The sequence below is a fragment of the Neolamprologus multifasciatus genome, chromosome 13 (assembly GCF_963576455.1).
Source record: "Neolamprologus multifasciatus chromosome 13, fNeoMul1.2, whole genome shotgun sequence".
NCBI classification, from domain to species: domain Eukaryota; kingdom Metazoa; phylum Chordata; class Actinopteri; order Cichliformes; family Cichlidae; genus Neolamprologus; species Neolamprologus multifasciatus.
This window is the reverse complement of record NC_140451.1, coordinates 33,633,700-33,653,352: the sequence shown is the minus strand read 5'-3', so window position 1 is coordinate 33,653,352 and position 19,653 is coordinate 33,633,700. Positions and strand designations below refer to the sequence as shown.

Here is a 19,653-nt window from a genome sequence, read left to right as displayed (position 1 = left end):
CAGTAAATGATGTGAAGGTGAAAGCAGGACCCTTTCATTTCATTTATTTTTTATTTATGTTGTTTTGTAAGCGATTATCTGTATTTAGATGAATTAGGACAAACAGTTTTATTCTGATCCAAAGATTTATACAGATCTGAAAATGTGACACCAGTGTTGTAATACAAATATTTTATATGTTATTAAATGATCTGAATATTGATGAATTAACAAACCATCTGTACGAGAGCACCGCGCACGTCCTGCACAGGATTCATCGTTTGGTGGTTTCAGTTTGTTTCTATGTAACAAAGAATCATCCACAGAGACAAACAGTTTGTGTATCAGGCTGGAAACATGTTTGTTTCTGTTGTGACATGTGAGTCTCTGGGGCGGACTCACTGCTGCCTCCACTGGACACTACAGGAACTGCAAGTTTTGTTTTTGGCACTTCTGTTGTTGGTTCGGAGGATTCGCTCTCATGAATCAGGGATCCAGTGATCTCTGTTGTAAACAGCTGTTAATTGATTACCTACAAATTTGCTTTGTGCCGACGATGGCGCTAAAAACCCAGCGGTGGTCATTTAGCACTATCATTGATCCGTGATTGGTTTACGATAGCATGTTCAGCTATTCAGCATCAGCTCGTCAGATGCTCGCATTTGTTTTAAATCACCGTCTTTGTCTCTTTCACAGAACGGTGATTTTACAGATGGTGCGAGAGGCGCACTCTGTCGAATCCCGAGTATCGTCATCACCTCCGAGTCCAGCCCTTTCCTCTCCACGGGACGAAGGGGTTCCCGCACAGCTCGATCGAAGGCGACCAACAGCAGCGGCGGTGGAGGTGCAGGGGCGGGTTCGGCGTAGAGCTCCACCCTCCTCTCCTGTTTAAACACCTGCAGCCATGTGACCACCTAAGGTCCAGGCAGATATTTGGGACTGTGCAGTTCAGAAAAGCCATCAGAACTCATCAGATTGTAAATCTGCAGGTCGTTTATAGATTTTACCCGATTTGTACCGATACAGATGGAGACAAATTCCAAACCCAACCTGGAGCTGTTTTACTTAAAGAGCAGCTTACCTGAAACAGGGTGTTTCCTCTCACTCTGTTTGGTTGTTTCGAGTGAAGGGAAAGCAGCTGCTGTGAAATGTTACAGAATTCATATTTTGCATTGAGTTGCTCTTTAAAGAGCTCCTGAAAGCTGAGAGCAGGTCTGATCTTTGATTACGCTGCAGCCACACGGACTCTGAGGTGGAAATGTTCAGTCAGACTGATGAAAATGCCAATTTAGCCAAGGCCTCCTGTGACAGGTGAGGGTCCCTTTAGAGGTTTTCTGGTGTCTGAGAGGAGCTGAGGGAGGAGATTTCTTCATTCTGTGATTCCTCAGTAAACCGTGTGCTTTCCTGCCCTTGGTCTTCTTATGTTTCTGCTTTGCATGTGGATTTCCAGCTCAGACCTCAATGTGACGCCACCAGAGCAAATCATAAAGGTTAAATCATAAAGATGGTTATGTGCATCGCATCTAACCAAAACTAACTATAAATTCAAGAAATCGCTGACTTAGGCTACGTCCACACGTACCCGGGTATTTTTGAAAATGCAGATTTTTCTAAGTAAGTAAGTAAGTAAAATTTATTTATATAGCACATTTCACAGATAAAAATCACAAAGTGCTTCACAATAAGATCAGACATACAAGTTAAAATTAATTAAAAGCCCGTTTGTATAAAAATGTCTTCAGCTGCTTTTTAAAGGAGTCAGTAGAGTCTAGACAGCGTAAAGACAACGGCAGAGAGTCCCACAGTCTCGGTGCCAGTGCCTGAAAAGCCCGATCCCCACGTGTTTTAAACCCAGTACGTGGGACCACCAGTAGCCTCTGACCTGAAGACCTAAGTGCTCGAGATGAAGCATGAGGTTTCAACAGGTCAGAGATATACTGGGGAGCTTCACCGTGCAGAGCTCTAAAAGTTACAACTAAAATTTTTTTTGAAAACGCAGATTCTTCTATGCGTTTGCACCTTTCGTCCACACGTAAACGGCGTTTTCGGTCACTGAAAACGGAGATTTCTAAAAACTCCGGCTAGGCTGGATATTTTTGAAAACTCAGTTTTTGCATTTACGTGTGGACAGAAAAACGGAGAAAACGCAGCGTCAAAGGTGTGCGCCTTTTTTGACGTCACACTGTGCGCCACGTTATTGTTTCGGTGAAATGAATTTCTACAATACTGTTACTGTTACTGTTAAACAGTGTTTAAATGCTTACATATACACACAGTTACTGTCCCTCCACACATACGACTCGGTTCTGCTTCTATGCCCCAGCTTTGTTTACTTTTTCCCGCCGAGGCTTCTAGACTTCTGATTGGCCAACATTTCTGCACGGTTAGGAATATAGCGCCACCTGCTGCTTTGGCATGTTCCTAGCAGTTTCCTTCATTTCTGCCTTTACGTGTGGACGGGATTATTTTTTAAAATGAAAACGGAAAATCTCAGTTTTCAGAAATACCCGTGTACGTGTGGACGCAGCCTCAGTGCCAATAAGAACGTCTCAGGGCATCGATCTTATACCCACAGTGATTACCGATCGCTGTGGACGTGGCTCTGCTCCGAGCAGTTTTTCTGCTCATTTCCAACTTTAAAGTATTTTTTAATCTTTTTTGTCATTATGAACAGTTTAGAAAAACAACACCTTTGTATCGGCCTTTAAAGCTGCCCCTCTGTTCATCTTCTATCTGAAATGAGCCATTTTAGCTCCTGTCTCTTTAAGAACACCCCCATAAACCTGATTCCTGATTGGTCAGCTTCCAGAAGCCTAATAAGGGGCAGTAAAAAGAACAGCCATCCAAACCTTCTTTAAGAATAAAAACATAAAGTTGCTTTTCTTGACCACAACGTTTTTGGCCCGTATAGCTGTGACTTCTTGAACCAGGAGGAGCTGAAACGATGCTGATTTATTTGTTGTGTAACCAACACTGATATGTTCTAAACTGAGGGGGGTAACTACGAAGAAGATCATTGGGTTAGTGAACTTTGTGCAGCTTAAAGTCATAATTTTCCATGTCACCGACGTGGCTCTTATTTTACAAGCTAAATCACCATGGCAACTGATGCTGAACACATCAGCTGGCCAGGAGCAGGTTATGTTTGTCAACGATTCTTTTATTTCTGGCATGTTTTCAGTGTGATATAGATTCGATATCTACTTACAAAGAGCGCCGAATGAAGCAAAAAGTAATGTTGTTGTGATGTTGTGCTTAGAAGGAAACAGCAGCATTGAGCGTGCTCAGACACAAAATCTTTCACTGCAATTCAAATCACCAGATTAATCAGTTTCTCCAATAATCTTCAGATTATTTAGCTGTTATATTTCATGTTCTTTGTAAACATTTAATTTCTTTTTAATAATATTTTACTTACTATTTTATCATCATCACTTGATAACATCTCTAAATGGAGCGGGTGGCGCTCATGGGGATCATTTTGTGAAGAAAAAAAAGAGTCACATGATGCACGAATCGTCTTTCTTCAGTTGATAACCTGTTATCTGTTATCTCTGTTATCTCTGTTATCTCTGGGGCTTTAGGTTTTGCTGATCCAGCTAAGACAAAGGAAGCCTGGATATGTAGCTTTCCTTCGTAGTACACCCTTCAGGGTTAACAACCACATCTAAACCAGGAATAACAAACCAAAAAGTCAACTGCTGTGTTTTAGCTGTAAGTTCTAGTTTTAGTTAAACTCTTCCTTTAAAAAGCTGAATATCAGATTTTCCGGGAAGCCCGATGCCCGACTCGGGGAAAACATGCTGGGACGTCCTTTGCAGTCTCTGTGTTGAGCTCATTGCGGCCTGTACATAGAGTTTATGTCCAGTCAGATTCTTTCGGTGTAATCTCCGTCCTGCAAACACGCTTTTGTTCTGAAGATATTTTCAGTGTTTTGTGTTTTAAAGTGTTCGTTCTGTTTCTGCGGCTTCCTTTCCTTTATTTAACTAAAGGCTACTTTGCTGAAGCGCAGTGTCGTGACTGTGATATTTTTATAGTGTTTAAAAGAGAAAATCATGTCGATAATAGCGCAGCTGTCCTCAGCTGTTCCCTAAACTTTACCTGAATGTTTCTTTAAGAAGTTAAAGCTCGTGGTGCTTTTCCTGCTGGGACGAAAGCTCGAAGCAAACCATCAAACTGGTTAAAACGGGTTTAACAAAACAAGATCGGACTGATGAAGCTGAAGCAGAGTGTATCAGCAAGTATAGCAGTTTAATGCTGCTAACACACATGAGCTGTTAGCTTGTGCTGTACTGCTAATCTTCTGTACATGCTAACTGTTAGCATCCACAGCTTCAGAGGCGACTGAACTCCAACATTAATCTGAATCAGTTTCATAAAAGTTGCAGGTTAAAGCGTTTGTTACATCAGCAGGTGTGAGCACGTCTATAAAAGCAGACGGTTTGGCAGTTTGCAGATATGGGCTGCAGAGAAACTGCCAAAATCACAAGATACAATAGCAGGTTAAAGGTTAAAGTTCATGACAGCTCAGTTAGAGACACACTGAACGGGTGCGGCTCGCTTGGAAGGGTTAGAGAGTTCAGAGAGCTGAGCATGAATGAGATGAAGCGACGCTGTAAAGACGAGCGGGACGAAACTGCTCCACGGTGATGTGACAGACGCATCACACAGAAACATCACCGCAACTCAGGAGGAGGAGCTACACGCCGCTGAATCGGGGGCGGAGTTAGACTTTCACACTGCAGTTAGTTCAGTTTATCTTTAATAGATACTAACATGACGTAACGTGCCACATGCTTTTGTTCACCGGAGGCTGAATCTAATTATTTTAAGACCTGATCAGGACCAGATGATTTCTCGTGTCCTGATATATGAAAATCCTAAAAAACATTTCTGCATCCAAATGTCACAAAAAAGCCAATAAACTGAAAGAGATGGAGCGCGGTTATAACTCTGAATATTGGAAAAAGTAAATACATCATAGTGGACATGATGCAGAAACAGCAGTCGCAGGGAAACTGTGACTGGGTGGAGTCTGGTGGCTGGTTGGTGGAGGTGAGATCAGTCATAAAGACGATGCCACACCAAAGACCTCCCGTGATTGCTTTGGACATTAGCAGGTTGCCACTGTCACCTGTAGTTTGTGTGGAGGACGCTGACTTGTCTACAACTACACAAACAGGAAATGAGGAAGTGGTACTCTGTCCCGTCTTTAAGTGATGACGGATGGACCCTGCTTCCAGACTACTCTGTGTTTATTAAGGCTGTTGTATTTTTAACATTTTGAACAAAAACAGTCAGTGACCACTTTTTATTACCACTGTTCATCTTAAAGCTCAGTTTACGATGTGACTGCAGCCCAGCAGCAGAATATTAATGACTAACCTCGTACTGTGAATAACTTCTAACTCCGTTAAATGTAAACGTCGTTGTTACACCTGGTAAAGCAGCAACACTGATCATTTTATAAAAGATTTCAACAGTTTGTGACTCTCAGTGAAGCTGCAGCGTCTGGAGACGCTGAGTTTGGATCTGGATACGGCGAATGACGTCAGACTTAAAGACGGGAGAGTTTCACGTAGAGAGGCGACTGCGTGAGGACGTCAGCATCTGTCAGTGATCAAAGCAGTCGGGGTTTCACCAGCTGGTCGGGGTCACACACGCCTCTGTAGGCCTGTGACATGACCCTGCAGTCTCAGAGTCCAAAATGGCAGAGGGTCATGTGGTGAGCAGTCACATGACCACAGAACCAGAGTACGAGGCGATTTTCTCTCAACGTGTGGAAGAGCTTTCACTCCTCTTACTGCTTCAGCTGGTACAGATTCAGTCAGCAACACTGTTTTCTAGCTGCTGGGGGTCTTTGCTCCCCCCCCCCCCCCCACACACACACACACTCCTCGTGCCTATGGTACGACAACTTTTCTCCGTGCCCCTGGTACACTGCGCAGAAACACCTTGCCCCCCCCCCCCCCACACACACACACACACACACACACAGACACACACACAGATGTTTGATTTGTTGTGTTAAACTTCCTGTTCTGATGAAGCGATGTTGGAGAGCAGTTACTGTGGATCGTTTATTTCAGTGTTGCTTTATTTTTCTAAATAAAACCTGTCATTCACCGTGATGCTCCGCCTCCTTTGTACCCCATCACCATGGAGACACGTCACACAGCCAGGCCAGAGCTGTCAGTTTCCATATCAGCCATTTAATTTAATCAGTTTAATTAAACAGTTTTTCTTTCAATTTACAACTTGAATCTAAGAGTAAAAGATTAGTTATCATCACATGCAGTCCCTTCATACTTTAATACAGCTTTTAAGATTTAACTTAATTTAAATGAATTTTTCGACTTGTTATTATCGTGTAAAAAAGTGATTTCTGGTATTTGATAATAAATGTAAGTCATTATAAATGACGTGTTTCCCTATAATGCCACAAACATATCACTCATGAGCAGAGATGGGCAGTAACGCGTTACTGTAATCCGATTACTTTTTTCAAGTAACGAGTAAAGTAAGGGATTACTATTGCAAAAACGGTAATTAGATTACTGTTACTTTCCCGTAGGAACGCTGCGTTACTGCGTTACTAAAACCGTGATTTTTTGCGAGAATGTCTCATGACAGTGACGTAAGCAAGTGCGACGTTCGTGACAACAGCTGTGTGCAGATCAACAATGGATCATATATCGAGTGCAGAGAGAGTATGAGCGTGCAGCGTTTAAAGCGTGGAAGTACTGACCTTACTTTGAGTTTGATTCCATAAAAAGTGACAAAAACATTAGTGTCCGTTGTGCGTGGGAAGAAAACTTCTTTTTACAGCGAAAAAACCCTAAACTTCCAAACAAGCACCGAGTAGCTACGACGTAATGGGAAACTCACAGAGAAACTCGCGGATTCTTCCACTGACCGCTGCACACCTGCACCAGGGTAACCCTCCGCCTACCCCACTCCTGCTTTACAGGTGAAAATAGAGCAACAGGACCGCTAGTCTTTGACTTTATTTATTTTCTGCTGTGTTTTACTTGCATCTATTTGAAAGACTGAGTGTAAACACACAAAAAAATATTTTATTTTATGTGCTGGAATGTGCAGAAAATAGGTTTAAATGTTAAACTAATTTCTTCCAGTCAGAGAATGTTGCAGATAATTAAATATTTGCTTGATGCATAAAGTTAAAAGATTAAAACTAATAAAACAAGTTTTAAAAAGAGACTTTTCCATTTGATTACATTTTGTATGATGATTATGTAGAAAAAGTAGAATTGGGCTGAAAGATCTATCACTTTATCACCTATTCAGGTTGTTACTTTAAAAAGTAACTAAGTAACTAATTACTTTTGAAAATAAGTAATCAGTAAAGTAACAGTATTACTTTTTGGGGGAAGTAATCAGTAATTAGTTACTGATTGTTTTTTTCAGGTAATGTGACCAACATGAGTGATATAAAACATTCTCTAAACGCTGCACACATTAAACATGCATTTACCACAGAAATGTGATGACTATAACTTCACAGGCCTATAAAAACTAGACTGATTATAATGAAGGTATAATAAAACAAAACAGGTCATTTCTTTAATCCCGTTCAGTGTATTTGCTCGTTTCTTTACGGATATAATTAAAACATGAACGCAGAGCGACGCGTTTGGCTCCGGATGCTCCTGTTTTCTGTGTTTACCTGGAGCTCTGCGCGGTTTCAGGTGCCTCCTGCCTCTTTAAATAAAATCCTGCTAATGAAAATCCGCTGTTAACACCCCCTCCTGCCCCCTCCTGCCCCCGGCCTCCCTGCTGCTCTGTGCCCGAGGAGCGGAGCAGGATCCCGTGATCGCGGCAGGCCACCCCGCTCGGTGTGTCGGAGCTGCACAGCGACGGCAGGTACCCTCTCCTCCCGTCTCCACCCTCTGCTTTCTACTCTTTAATCCTCCTTCTCCACCTCCTGCATCACCACCACAACCGGCAACAAGTCGCACCGCCCGCCGGCTCGCAGCTGCTGCGGCCGGTCACACCGACAGCTTCCCCCGGCTCCCCGGGTCGGTGGGTGGGGTCAGCTCTCAGGTATGACAGAAGAGGAGCCTGAAGCCTCACCTGGTGGGTTTTACTTATTCTTAGGGTGTGCGTTGGGTTCTGTGCGCCGAGCTGGGCGGAGCAGAGAACAGGTGGGCGGTGTCAGTCTGCAGACCACCTGAGAGCAGAAACCGGAAGCGTCGAGTTTAGGAAGAGTAATAACGACTTTGTGACGTCTGAGGCTTTCATTGGACTCAGATTTTAGAGCTTCGTTTTCTTGTTACGTTTGTTTGTGAGTTTGTCTTCACAAACAGGATGTAGCTGATGTTTACAGACACAGCAGGCTGCAACTCACCAGCTGACCTTTCATGTAAAGAGGCCATTAAGAAGCTGTTTAAAATGACAAACTGTTCACACATGCTCAGAGGTCAGCTGTGGGTCTGTGCTGGGGGGGATCAGTGTCACTGCTGTGGCTGTGGATGGTTTCCGCTCTCGCCTCATGCCTTCAGGTTGACTCAGATTGTGTTTTAAACTCCTCGCTGAGGGTGAGCAGGGTTCGCTTTACACGTCCCTGCAGAGCTGATCCACAAAGCTTCATTTTAGTCCTGAGTAACAGAAGCCAGGCCTGCACATTAGACCCACAGCGCCTTATTTCTGCCTTAACCACAGACTGTATATAAAAGATGGGCTCTACTCTAACTTTGAAGCAGCCACAAAATGATCCACAGAGACCAAACAGTTTGTGTGTCAGGCTCTAAACAATGTTTGTTTGTGCTGGAAAGTTTTAACATGGGAGTCTATGGAGACTGACTCACTGCTACCTCTGCTGGACGCCACAGGAACTGCAGCTTCTGGTGTTTCTCAGTGTTGGTTTATTTACACTCCTAACTTAGACCCTGAAAAACCATTGAGCGTGCGTTCCTGTTATGGATAAATAAGCGATCTTTTCTGACGCGTTTACGTGGATAACACTCATTGCAGTTTGTCAGTGAGATTTTAGAAAAACCACCAGGATTAGTGTGAACTAGCTTGGCAGAGCTCTTTTAGAGAACACGTTTCATTTTTAAACCTTATATTTCTTTAAAATCGCAGAACAATCCAAAAACAGGCTTTTCTAATAATTCCATTTCTTATGTCCCCCTCATCAGTTTCACTCCTTCACTTCCTGTTTGCTCTGCACATGTGCAGGAGCGCTTTCTGCAGCAGGTCACAATGATATTAATGCACAGCAGCTAACAATAGTTTAATTATGTTTATTATGTTTGCCAGCATCGAATCCATCCAAGTTACATGTTTATTAAAGTAATCAAATTACAGCATTTATGTTAGACTACTTTTAATTAACTGCTTTGAATGAAAATTTAAAAAAAAAGAAGTCTTGTTCATGTGTAGCATGTTAACACTATTGGAAGGAAAAATAAGCTGAACTCCAATAAAGCTCTGACTGTATGATGAGTCTGTGGTCTGGGAGAGAGTCTGTGACTCTGTCTGCAAAATACAGTAAATAATGACCAATGTTGGGTAATTAATTATATAGTTACTTCTTCAAAAAAGTAACTGAGTTATGCAAACAGTTTTTTGCAGCTGTTTACCTAAAAATGCAGCCAAGGCGTTTTTTTAAAACAAACATTTCAAACTATTTACAGAACAATCAGCTGTTCTGCATCAAATCTGGTGCCACACAAATTATTTGTGCCACTCCAAAAAATCATTTCTGTCCACTATGAGACGAAGGAGAACAACAGCCTGATACCTGCAGGCCTGACAGCAGCAGATGTATCACTGCTGTAACACCTGTAACACTCAGCAGTCGCCTCATTGTTCTGACACACACAACACAACTATTGACTACACTACACACTAACTACACACTAACTACACACTAACTACACACTAACTACACACTAACTACACACTAACTACACACTAACTACACACTAACTACACACTAACTACACAACATTTGTGCTAAACGTCACAAATCTCTCACATCTCAAACAAGCCGTGACTCCTAAAACTTCCCCCTCCCTAAACAACTAAATGCCATGTTGCCATATCATTTTTTGATTGGTCAACATGGTACATTTTTCCACCAATAGGAAAGGCTGGAGGGGGGCTGTTTTTGCTCACAGGCTTTCGAGCGTTTTCCTTATAAAACGCCGTTTTTACCGTGTCTTCCCGCAGTAAATATAAACAATGACAGTATTCAGGAAGAAAAACAAACATTGCAGATATTTTATCATAACTCTGGTTTTACGGCCGATCAACACGATTTAAAAACTGGTATAAAGTCCACACTTTGTCCGTCAGTTGTTCCGTCTGTCCTGCTCACATCTCCAATGGTTGGACACGTTGTCATTAACGTGGCTTCACTCCACATCAGCCGCTTTGCTAAAACACCGGTGTCGGCACATAAGGACGCTGTCAGAGCCTGTCAACCACGTTGATTAGCTGCGTATATACGAATGTGAATCGCATCATTGGCTGGACTGTGGGATAAGGTGGCATCGTTCCGATCCCATACGGGAGCAGCCAGTCACTGACTAACACTGCAGAACAGAATTGTTAAGTTTTAATTTTAATTCAATTCAGGTTAGATTTCTTTTCTGTGCGCAGAGACCTGCCAGCAGTGCGCAGCTTAGAGGGAACGTTGGTCAGGACGGTTATAGATGGATGTTTGTGTAATGCTCAGATACTGTGGGAGAGCTCAGTAACAATAAAGGTTCCTAAAACCTTAAACAGCCACCGGGAGAGCTCCGTCCCAGTCCACGCTGCCTCTCAGAGTCTAAACTTAGCTGGTGATATAACAGGCTCAGCGCTGCTCTGGGATCAGCCTGTCAGTCGGTGCAGAGGGCCGATCGCCCTCAGCCTGTGTGAGCAGTGAGGCTCTGATCTCTGGTTTTTGACTCACTGTTGCTCGGAGAGAAAAGCCGCTTTTTTATGTTCCTGTTATTAAGCAGGTGCTGCGATTCAAACCCACGATCTCCTGTTTAGCTGGCTAGTGCTCTAACCACAGCGCCTCACTCCATCTGACACGCACCTGTTAGAGGGGCGTCCACAGGTGTGCTCGGGCTTCCACAGGTGTGCGTCCACAGGTGTGCGTCCACAGGTGCGCTCGGGGCGTCCACGGGTGCGCTCGGGGCGTCCACGGGTGCGCTCGGGCGTCCACGGGTGCGCTCGGGGCGTCCACGGGTGTGCTCGGGGCGTCCACAGGTGCGCTCGGGGCGTCCACAGGTGCACTCGGGGCGTTCACAGGTGCGCTCGGGCGTCCACAGGTGCGCTCGGGCGTCCACAGGTGCGCTCGGGCGTCCACAGGTGTGCGTCCACAGGTGCGCGTCCACAGGTGCGCTCGGGCGTCCACAGGTGCGCTCGGGCGTCCACAGGTGTGCGTCCACAGGTGTGCGTCCACAGGTGTGCGTCCACAGGTGTGCGTCCACAGGTGCGCTCGGGGCGTCCACAGGTGCGCTCGGGACGTCCACAGGTGCGCTTGGGGCATCCACAGGTGCGCTCGGCGCATCCACAGGTGTGCTCGGGGCGTCCACAGGTGTGCTCGGGGCAGTGCGCTCGGGGCGTCCACAGGTGCGCTCGGGCGTCCACAGGTGTGCGTCCACAGGTGTGCGTCCACAGGTGTGCTCGGGGCGTCCACAGGTGCGCTCGGGGCGTCCACAGGTGTGCTCGGGGCAGTGCGCTCGGGGCGTCCACAGGTGCGCTCGGGCGTCCACAGGTGTGCGTCCACAGGTGTGCGTCCACAGGTGTGCTCGGGGCGTCCACAGGTGCGCTCGGGGCGTCCACAGGTGCGCCCGGGTTGTCCACAGGTGCGCTCGGGGTACCTGGGCTGTAGTCCTGCAGCCTGCTCAGGTGTTTGGAACGTTCACAGACATATTTAATGAAGACCACATACAACACATGGAGCACCTGAATTAAAAACGTGAGATTTGTAGGTGTGACTCTGCCCAAATCACACCTACAAACAACATTTCTGGTTCCCAGTGTGCACACAGACACCACCCCGCCCACCATCAGGCAGAAGGTGGTGTTACCCCGATAACATCTAACCCGTGTGCTCTCGTGGGCTTCATGTTTCACCTTTAACTGTTGGGCTTCTCATTGTTTCCTGTCAGGTTCCCTCGTGTGTGTTTGCTCGTCTCTGTGATTGTTTCTGCAGTTTTTGGCTCTTTCTTGGGTCTCTCTAGTTTTTGTGCTAATATTTGTGGATTTTTGTCTTTTGGGGGTCTGTTTGTGTGTCTTTGTAGCGGTTTTTGTCCCGTTTTGTCTTTTTTGTCTCTTCGTTATCATTTTGCGTCTCTCTGAGCTGTCGTCCTCTCGAGGTCTATTTGTGGCAGCTGAGTCCTGTTGTGGTCATCGTGCTTCTCTTTGTCGGACATTAATCGTTTACTTTTGAATCTTCGTAAAGATAAATTAGAGGTTTTATCTCTGTGATTATTTTGCGTTCTTTGAGGTTATCCGCTCTGTTTTTGGCTGCACTGGCTCTCTGTGGCGGTCATGTTTGTAGTTTTCTGTAGGTGTTGGAGTCCTTTAGGCTGGGGTAAACCTGAGGACAGTCCTGACAGGTGGACACTTTTCTTCTGGGTCCACGAGGCTCAGAGCGTTCCCCTGACGGGTGAAGTCGGGCTCGGGCCTCGCTGACGCCTTCGGCAGCGACCCGTGGAGCGATTTGAACCAGCTGACCTTTAAGCTATCAGCGCCACTCCACTCGTGGCCTTTCTGTTTGGGCTTTATCGCCACCGAGATAATGAGACGTTTCCTGACGCTGCCCCTGATTGGGTGCGTGGGAGACCCTGGGCGCTGCGTGATGGAGGGGGGCAGTGAGGAGGGTCTAGAAGAATCTGCAGGTCTATATTAGCCGCGGTGAATCACGGCGAGCCTGGCATACCGGGTGTCCCCTTTCACGCCATATAAGTCCACCCCCCCTCCTTTCCCTGCAGACCCCCCTGCCCTGCCTCACCCCGCCTCACCCCCACGCCCCCCCACAATGCCACACCACTGTCTGAGGCTATTCTTAGGCTGTCACTTCAGCCCGTCCGAGCAGGCAGGTCCTCCTCTTTCTCCTCAGCTGCTGCGACTCGTTCTCTCCTCTTCGGTTGGTGCACTTCACTCATTCTTCTTTCCTCCCTGATTGCTTCACCTGCTTCACGCCCTCTCTCTCTATCGCCTCTCTCTGCTTTCAGAGCCGTCCCGTGTCTCCTGCAGCTGCCGGTGGCTTTTGTTCCAGAAACTCTGCTCTGACGTTGAAGCATCTTTGTAGTTGTGTGGAAGAAGAATGAGCACCTACACCGTGTCGCTGCCCGGCCCCGGGCCCTGGGGCTTCAGGCTGCAGGGGGGCAAGGACTTCAACATGCCGCTGACCATCTCCAGGGTAGGAAATCGGACAGGAAACGCACTTTTTCACCTGCAGCTTCGCCCAGTTTCTGTGTTTGGCTGAAAGATGTGAGTCTCTGATATCTGTGTCGCAGTCTGAGTCCTTAGTGGTGTTACAAAAGGGAACGAATCTAGAAAGACGAAGCTGGGACGGTTTAAGATGCAAACCATTGTTGCATGTCCTGCCTTACTTCCTGTCATCTGTATTCTTTCAAAATAAAGCTCAAAATTCCCCTCAGCATTGTTACTGAAACTTTAATGTAGTGAAAGACGTGAGCCTCGGGTCTGTTCGACGGGCTCGTGAGTCATTAAACTCAACCGAGCCCAGCTGAGGAGACGTGGCTGCTCTGGGACATAATCTCTGATGTGTGACCCCCCCCCAGGTCAGGTAGGGAGGCCGAAGCAGAGGTGGAGGCCTGAAACTGGAGCTGGTGTTGCTTTATGGAGAGACAAAGTTCCTGCAGCTCCACTGTAATCTGCTGGTGGGATGTTGATGACCTTTGACCTCTGTGTCGGGTTCTGTTTGGTGATGTGATGCCTGATGTGTTGGGACAAAAGCTGTGGCTGCAGCTTTGTGTAGCCTCTTGTCGGCAGTTTTGCATTTTTCACGTTGCATCAGTGCTGATTGTTTTTGTCCTCTTGCTGTTTGGTCTCTTTGGCTTGTTTGGGTTTGCAGTGCAGCTCGTCTGCACGAGTTTGGAGATACTGCACAACTTATTTCTGTAGTTTTGCATCTAATTTTAGTTTTTTTCCTTTTATGGTCATTAAATGTCTCTCTGGTATTTCTGCCTTTTGTTGCAGTTGTTGTGTAGTTAAAGTCTTTGGGTTTCTTTTCTTTTTAGTGATTTTGAGGCTTTTTGTGGTTGTTAAATTCGGGGGTTTGTTTGTTTTTGCGTGTCTCCTGGTTCGTTCAGGTAATTCTGTCTTTTGTCAGGTTGTAAGTCGTCTTTTTGCAGCTCAGTTTGGCAGTTTTGTGTCTTTCTTGTAGTTCTAGCCTCTGACTCTTTCAGGTTGTTGTGTTTCTGTTTTTGTGCGTCTCTTTGTGATGGACTCGGGTTCATTTTATGTTTCTTTCTGACTGATTTGCAGTTATTGTCCAGCCGACTCTGGTGGTTTTGTCCCCTGAGCTGTGTTTACTGGGGTTCATATATGTTGCTGTACAAACTGTTTAACTTTGCAGGATGTTCCAGATGTTCATGTGAGCCTCCACACATTTAGCCTACAGATGTTTTGTGTTTGGGTGCTGCTGCTCTTCCATTGTTATTCACTGCATCTGTAATCCAGATCTCTGCTGGCGGCTCCACAGTTTCCTCCTCCCACAGCAGAGACAGACGCAGGTCCCCACAACATGACTGTGAACAGATTTAGGGCCCTACAACAGCAGCAGTGATAAAAACGCACACACACAGACACACACAGACACACACACGCTGTGAGGACTCATTCATTCGGGGACGGCCGACCTTCAGCGCTCCCCCTGCTCAGCTGTTACACTCATCAGCCTGTTTGCTAACAGCTCCACGCGCTTCACGCAGCTCCTCCGTCAGGCTGAGAAAGATGGATCCTCTTTGAGATACAAAATCATGTTTGGTCGTCCAGAACAGTCACAGGGCTGAAACAACAAACAAACCTTTTTAGTTTTTTATTCTTAAATTGTTTCTTGATGACTGAACTGAGGCCTTATGTCCGTGTCAGTGCAGCACTCGTACAGGGACAGTAAATCTTGTGTTCCTGGTTCGAGGAGCTGTTTCTGGCCCCGGGTTTTGCCTCTCAGGTTGCGCCTCGCTGACGAGGTGGGAGGTGTTTCCACGTTGCCGGAGACGAGCCAAAAATAAGACTCGAGCAGAACCTCTGTCTGTGTGAGAGTCAGCGACCGGTTTAACCCCCGAGAGGCTGGCGGGACCTCTGCTCATCGCTCTGGGATGTGACAGTCATGTTACACCAACCACACAAAAAGTTATGAATGAACTGTGGATTAACAGACTTCTGCTACATGGAGCTCGATTCACCTCTAGTGCCGATGATGCTCTACGTGAAGAACTGAGAACGAGGACCTTCCTTTTCCAACCGACCCTCAACGTTTTCAACGTTTTCTGTTCCGAGTCGGTTTGTAACGACCCTGCTGCTGCTCCATCAGGACAGGAAGTCAGGTGGAGCTTCTTCCTGTTCCTTCCTTTCACAATAAAAGTCCTTCACAGTGACTCCTGCACATGAACGTGTGTGACGCCAATTGATAACCGATTCTGAGGTTAAAATGAAATGCATCTTTACTTTTGCTGGAGGATCATGTGAAACAGCTCCGTCGGCCCACGCTGCCATGATGTAGACGTGTCTGCTTTCTCTTCTCACTGCTGCTGCAGGCCAGACACACTTGCATCCTGTCAAATGCTCAACAGACTTAAACTAATACCAGTGAAGAAGGAAATTCAGCAGTGTTCATATTCCCATCATCCCTCTCTGCTCGCTGGTTCATTGTTCAGAGCACGAGGTTCAGGGAGCGGCGGTGAAGAGGTGGGATTCACAGGCAGACGAGGCTGGGTTAGATCCAATCTGCTGCTCAAAGAGAATATCAGCAGGGTCACAGGATCCTCCCATCCAAGCTTTCCTTCAAAGCCCCACATCTCTCTGTCAGTGTCCTGAGCTGCAGAGCTCCAGAAGGAATGAGATGCATGCCGCTGCACAGATGTGGATTAATCCGCTGCTCAAAATAGTCCCCAACACATGCACTCTTTCCCCTGAACATGAGTGAAGTGGCTCAAGCAGGTCCAGAGTGACTCTCACTTGGATTATTTAAATAGTAACGACTTCTTACTTTTTAACTGGATCACAGACCAGCTCATGTAGCAGATAACTGCCATACAGTGTGTACCACAGTGTGTACTACAGTGTGTACCACAGTGTGTACTACAGTGTGTACTACAGTGTGTACCACAGTGTGTACTACAGTGTGTACTACAGTGTGTACCACAGTGTGTACCACTGAGTGATGTCACAGTGCCGGACAGTCTGCATGTTTCATCCCTGATTGGTTGAGAAGCTGCAGGAGCTGCAGGAGCTGCAGGAGCTGCAGGAGCTGCAGGAGCTGCAGGAGCTGCAGGAGCTTCCCTTTAAGCTTTGCTGCTTTAAGTTAACAGGATTTGTAATGAATCTTCTCCATCTCAGAGTTCCTCTGCGCTCTGTCGGAGCCTTGTTTGAATATATTTAGAGCCAAATGACTTCAGTCTCTTCTTACACTCGGATCCTTCGGGCCGGCAGCGGCGATTGTTCTGAAGTCGCGTCTGGGAGTTTGGGACGATTCGAGGCTGAAACAGTGGCAGCTGGTGGCCTCTAAAGGACCAGCAGCAGTGAGGAAGTGTTCACACGGAGCAGGAGTCCATTTCCTTGTCTTCTTCTGTGTCTCTTTAAACCAGAGTCATCTGTGCGTCCCGCTTTAATCCATGGAAACGTCTCTGCGCAGTTTGCACACCCTCTAAAAGTTTGCAGTTTTGTTTTACAGCATCTTACATCTCCAGGTCATTTCCACTGTTTTTGTCCTGGAATGGTTTTTTAGTATTTTACAAACAGCATCTCTGATTCAGCTTATTTGGAGTGAAGGATTTATGTATGCAATAGGTGACAGATGGCATTTAAGAAGCCCAAATGTTCTGCAGATTTTGGCCAATATCTCTAATGTCATCCTGTCCAGATGACAGTCTAGGCACAGCACACTGCAGGAGCTTTTTTCAGTGTCAGGCCAATGCTGTCTACATCATCCAGAATCTAGAACATGATGGGTTTCATTTGTGCAGCGCAGAGATAAAAGCTCATTCAACCTGTTTACTTTTCATATTTTACTATCGTAAAGCATGCTCTACTGGGATTTGAACCCAGGATCTGCTGTTTACGAGACAGACGCTTTAACCAGCTAAGCTGCACGCCTCCTGAGGGTGCTGCAGCTTCTTACAGCTGAGTCCTGCTGGCTGTGAGGTTGATTTAGAGTTGATTTTAAAATGCTGTCATGATTTCTGCTTTGCTTCTTTGACTTGAAAACAGTGTCACCACTTCGAGGGTCTTTCTGTCCAAACCTTTGCACAGCAGCTCTTTGTACTGTTTATATTAGCACCGAATCATCAGCACAACCACATCAAAGGAGTTCAGATCAAATATGAAGAATACGAAATCTCAGTGTACACAGATGATGTTTTAGTAGCAGAACCACACTCGTCAACAGTGTTGGTCAAGTTACTTGAAAAAAGTAATCAGTAACTAATTACTGATTACTTCCCCCAAAAAGTAATCCAGTTACTTTACTGATTACTTATTTTCAAAAGTAATTAGTTACTTAGTTACTTTTTAAAAACACGATTTACAACCTGAATAGGTGATAAAGTGATAGATCTTTCAGCCCAATTCTACTTTTTCTACATAATCATCATACAAAATGTAATCAAATGGAAAAGTCTCTTTTTAAAACTTGTTTTATTAGTTTTAATCTTTTAACTTTATGCATCAAGCAAAAATTTAATTATCTGCAACATTCTCTGACTTGAAGAGAATAAAATAAATAAAATAATAAAATAATTTTTTATTATAAATAATTGATAAAATAAATAAATAAATAATTTTAAAATAATAAAAAAATTTAAATTAAAATATTTTTTTTGTGTTTACACTCAGTCTTTCAAATAGATGCAAGTAAAACAGCAGAAAATAAATAAAGTCAAAGACTAGCGGTCCTGTTGCTCTATTTTCACCTGTAAAGCAGGAGTGGGGTAGGCGGAGGGTTACCCTGGTGCAGGTGTGCTGCGGTCAGTGGAAGAATCCGCGAGTTTCTCTGTGAGTTTCCCATTACGTCGTAGCTACTCGGTGCTTGTTTGGAAGTTTAGGGGTTTTTTAGCTGTTAAAAGAAGTTTTCTTCCCACGCACAACGGACACTAATGTTTTTGTCACTTTTTATGGAATCAAACTCAAAGTAAGGTCAGTACTTCCACGCTTTAAACGCTGCACGCTCATACTCTCTCTGCACTCGATATATGATCCATTGTTGATCTGCACACAGCTGTTGTCACGAACGTCGCACTCGCTTACGTCACTGTCATGAGACATTCTCGCAAAAAATCACGTTTTAGTAACGCAGTAACGCAGCGTTCCTACGGGAAAGTAACGGTAATCTAATTACTGTTTTTGCAATAGTAATCCCTTACTTTACTCATTACTTGAAAAAAGTAATCGGATTACAGTAACGCGTTACTGCCCATCTCTGCTCGTCAATAAGAAAGTTAAAGAGTCTGATCTGTGGATTTGGTTACTCAGAGTTTAAGATCAACACAAACTGAGGAAAGGTTCATTCATATTTGTCTCTTTGCTTTCATACAAACACAAAAGAACGTCTTATTCATCTACAGCTACAAAATCTATTAAAAAACTTTTTTGTTGTGATATATTTTTCACACATGTGAGTTTGTTTGAAACTAGAGATCTCCTGTTTACGTCGTCGACTCAGAGTCCGTGTGTGGGTTAGAAACACATCTTTAAATGTCTCTCTGAGCAGCTCGAGGTGTGTTTGTGTGAAAACAAAGGATTTCTTCTTGTTTTGAGGCATTTCTGTTCTCAGCTAAAGAAATCAAAGATGAAAAAGTAAATAGCAGAAAGTCTGCAGTTTCTGAAGGACACATCAGTCTTTCTCTGTGGCTGCTTTTTCAGACATAAATGACCTTTGTTCCCACGCAGCACAGATTCCTGTGCTTTTACTTCATGTCTGTGTTTAATTAGTGATTTTCTTACCAAGCTTCACAGGGCTCTGAGTGTTCCTGCTGCTCCTCTCACAGCTCAAAGCTCGCTCGAGTTTTACAGTCGGGGCGAAAGCCGAGCCGGCGGTAATTCGACGCCCGCTGTAACAAACACACGGAGCTGACTCAGCACTCGGCGAGCTCCCGCTGACCCCGCTGCTTCCTGCCACAGCTGCACATGCTGCTGATGGTCAGGGGATCCCAAATGGCTTCAGGAAACCCCAAATAAGACATGACAACCAAGACTGGGCTCGGTTTAGTAGGTCAGCGGGGAGATGAATACAAGTTTCAGCTGTGAGATCGACACAAATAGACCAACTGTGGCCTTCTTCAGTCATACTGGACCCAAAACAGATTCAAAACAACTGTGAGGAGGCGCAGAGTTAGCACAAAGAGACAAAGTGCACATACCAGATATACAACCACTGAAAAAGATCAAAATATGCCTGCAAAATGCATAAAAATGGAGGGAAAAGGACCAAAAACAAACTTCATACAGATGAAAAGCTGGATG

At 45.2% G+C, this 19,653-nt stretch overlaps 2 protein-coding genes across 6 annotated transcripts in view; both read left to right on the top strand.

Moving 5' to 3' along the window:
• The window catches only part of opn4a (opsin 4a (melanopsin)), a 33,084-nt gene extending 28,913 nt beyond the window's left edge, over window positions 1–4,171 (top strand). For 2 of the 3 annotated variants that reach the window (XR_014877747.1, XR_014877746.1), the window contains exons 12-13: window positions 676–1,703; window positions 1,797–4,171. Coding sequence is in view for 1 of the 3 variants with exons in the window: in XM_085183533.1 (XP_085039659.1) it covers window positions 676–846 (171 nt within the window). In the remaining 2 variants the exon portion in view is untranslated. The other variant, XM_085183533.1, reaches the window with a different exon arrangement.
• A 7,575-nt stretch (window positions 4,172–11,746) lies between these two features.
• Window positions 11,747–19,653, top strand: part of ldb3a (LIM domain binding 3a) — a 35,679-nt gene continuing 27,772 nt past the window's right edge. For 2 of the 3 annotated variants that reach the window (XM_085183523.1, XM_085183522.1), the window contains exon 1: window positions 13,100–13,369. In XM_085183523.1, the coding sequence (XP_085039649.1) occupies window positions 13,274–13,369 (96 nt within the window). In that variant the 5' untranslated portion in view covers window positions 13,100–13,273. The other variant, XM_085183524.1, reaches the window with a different exon arrangement.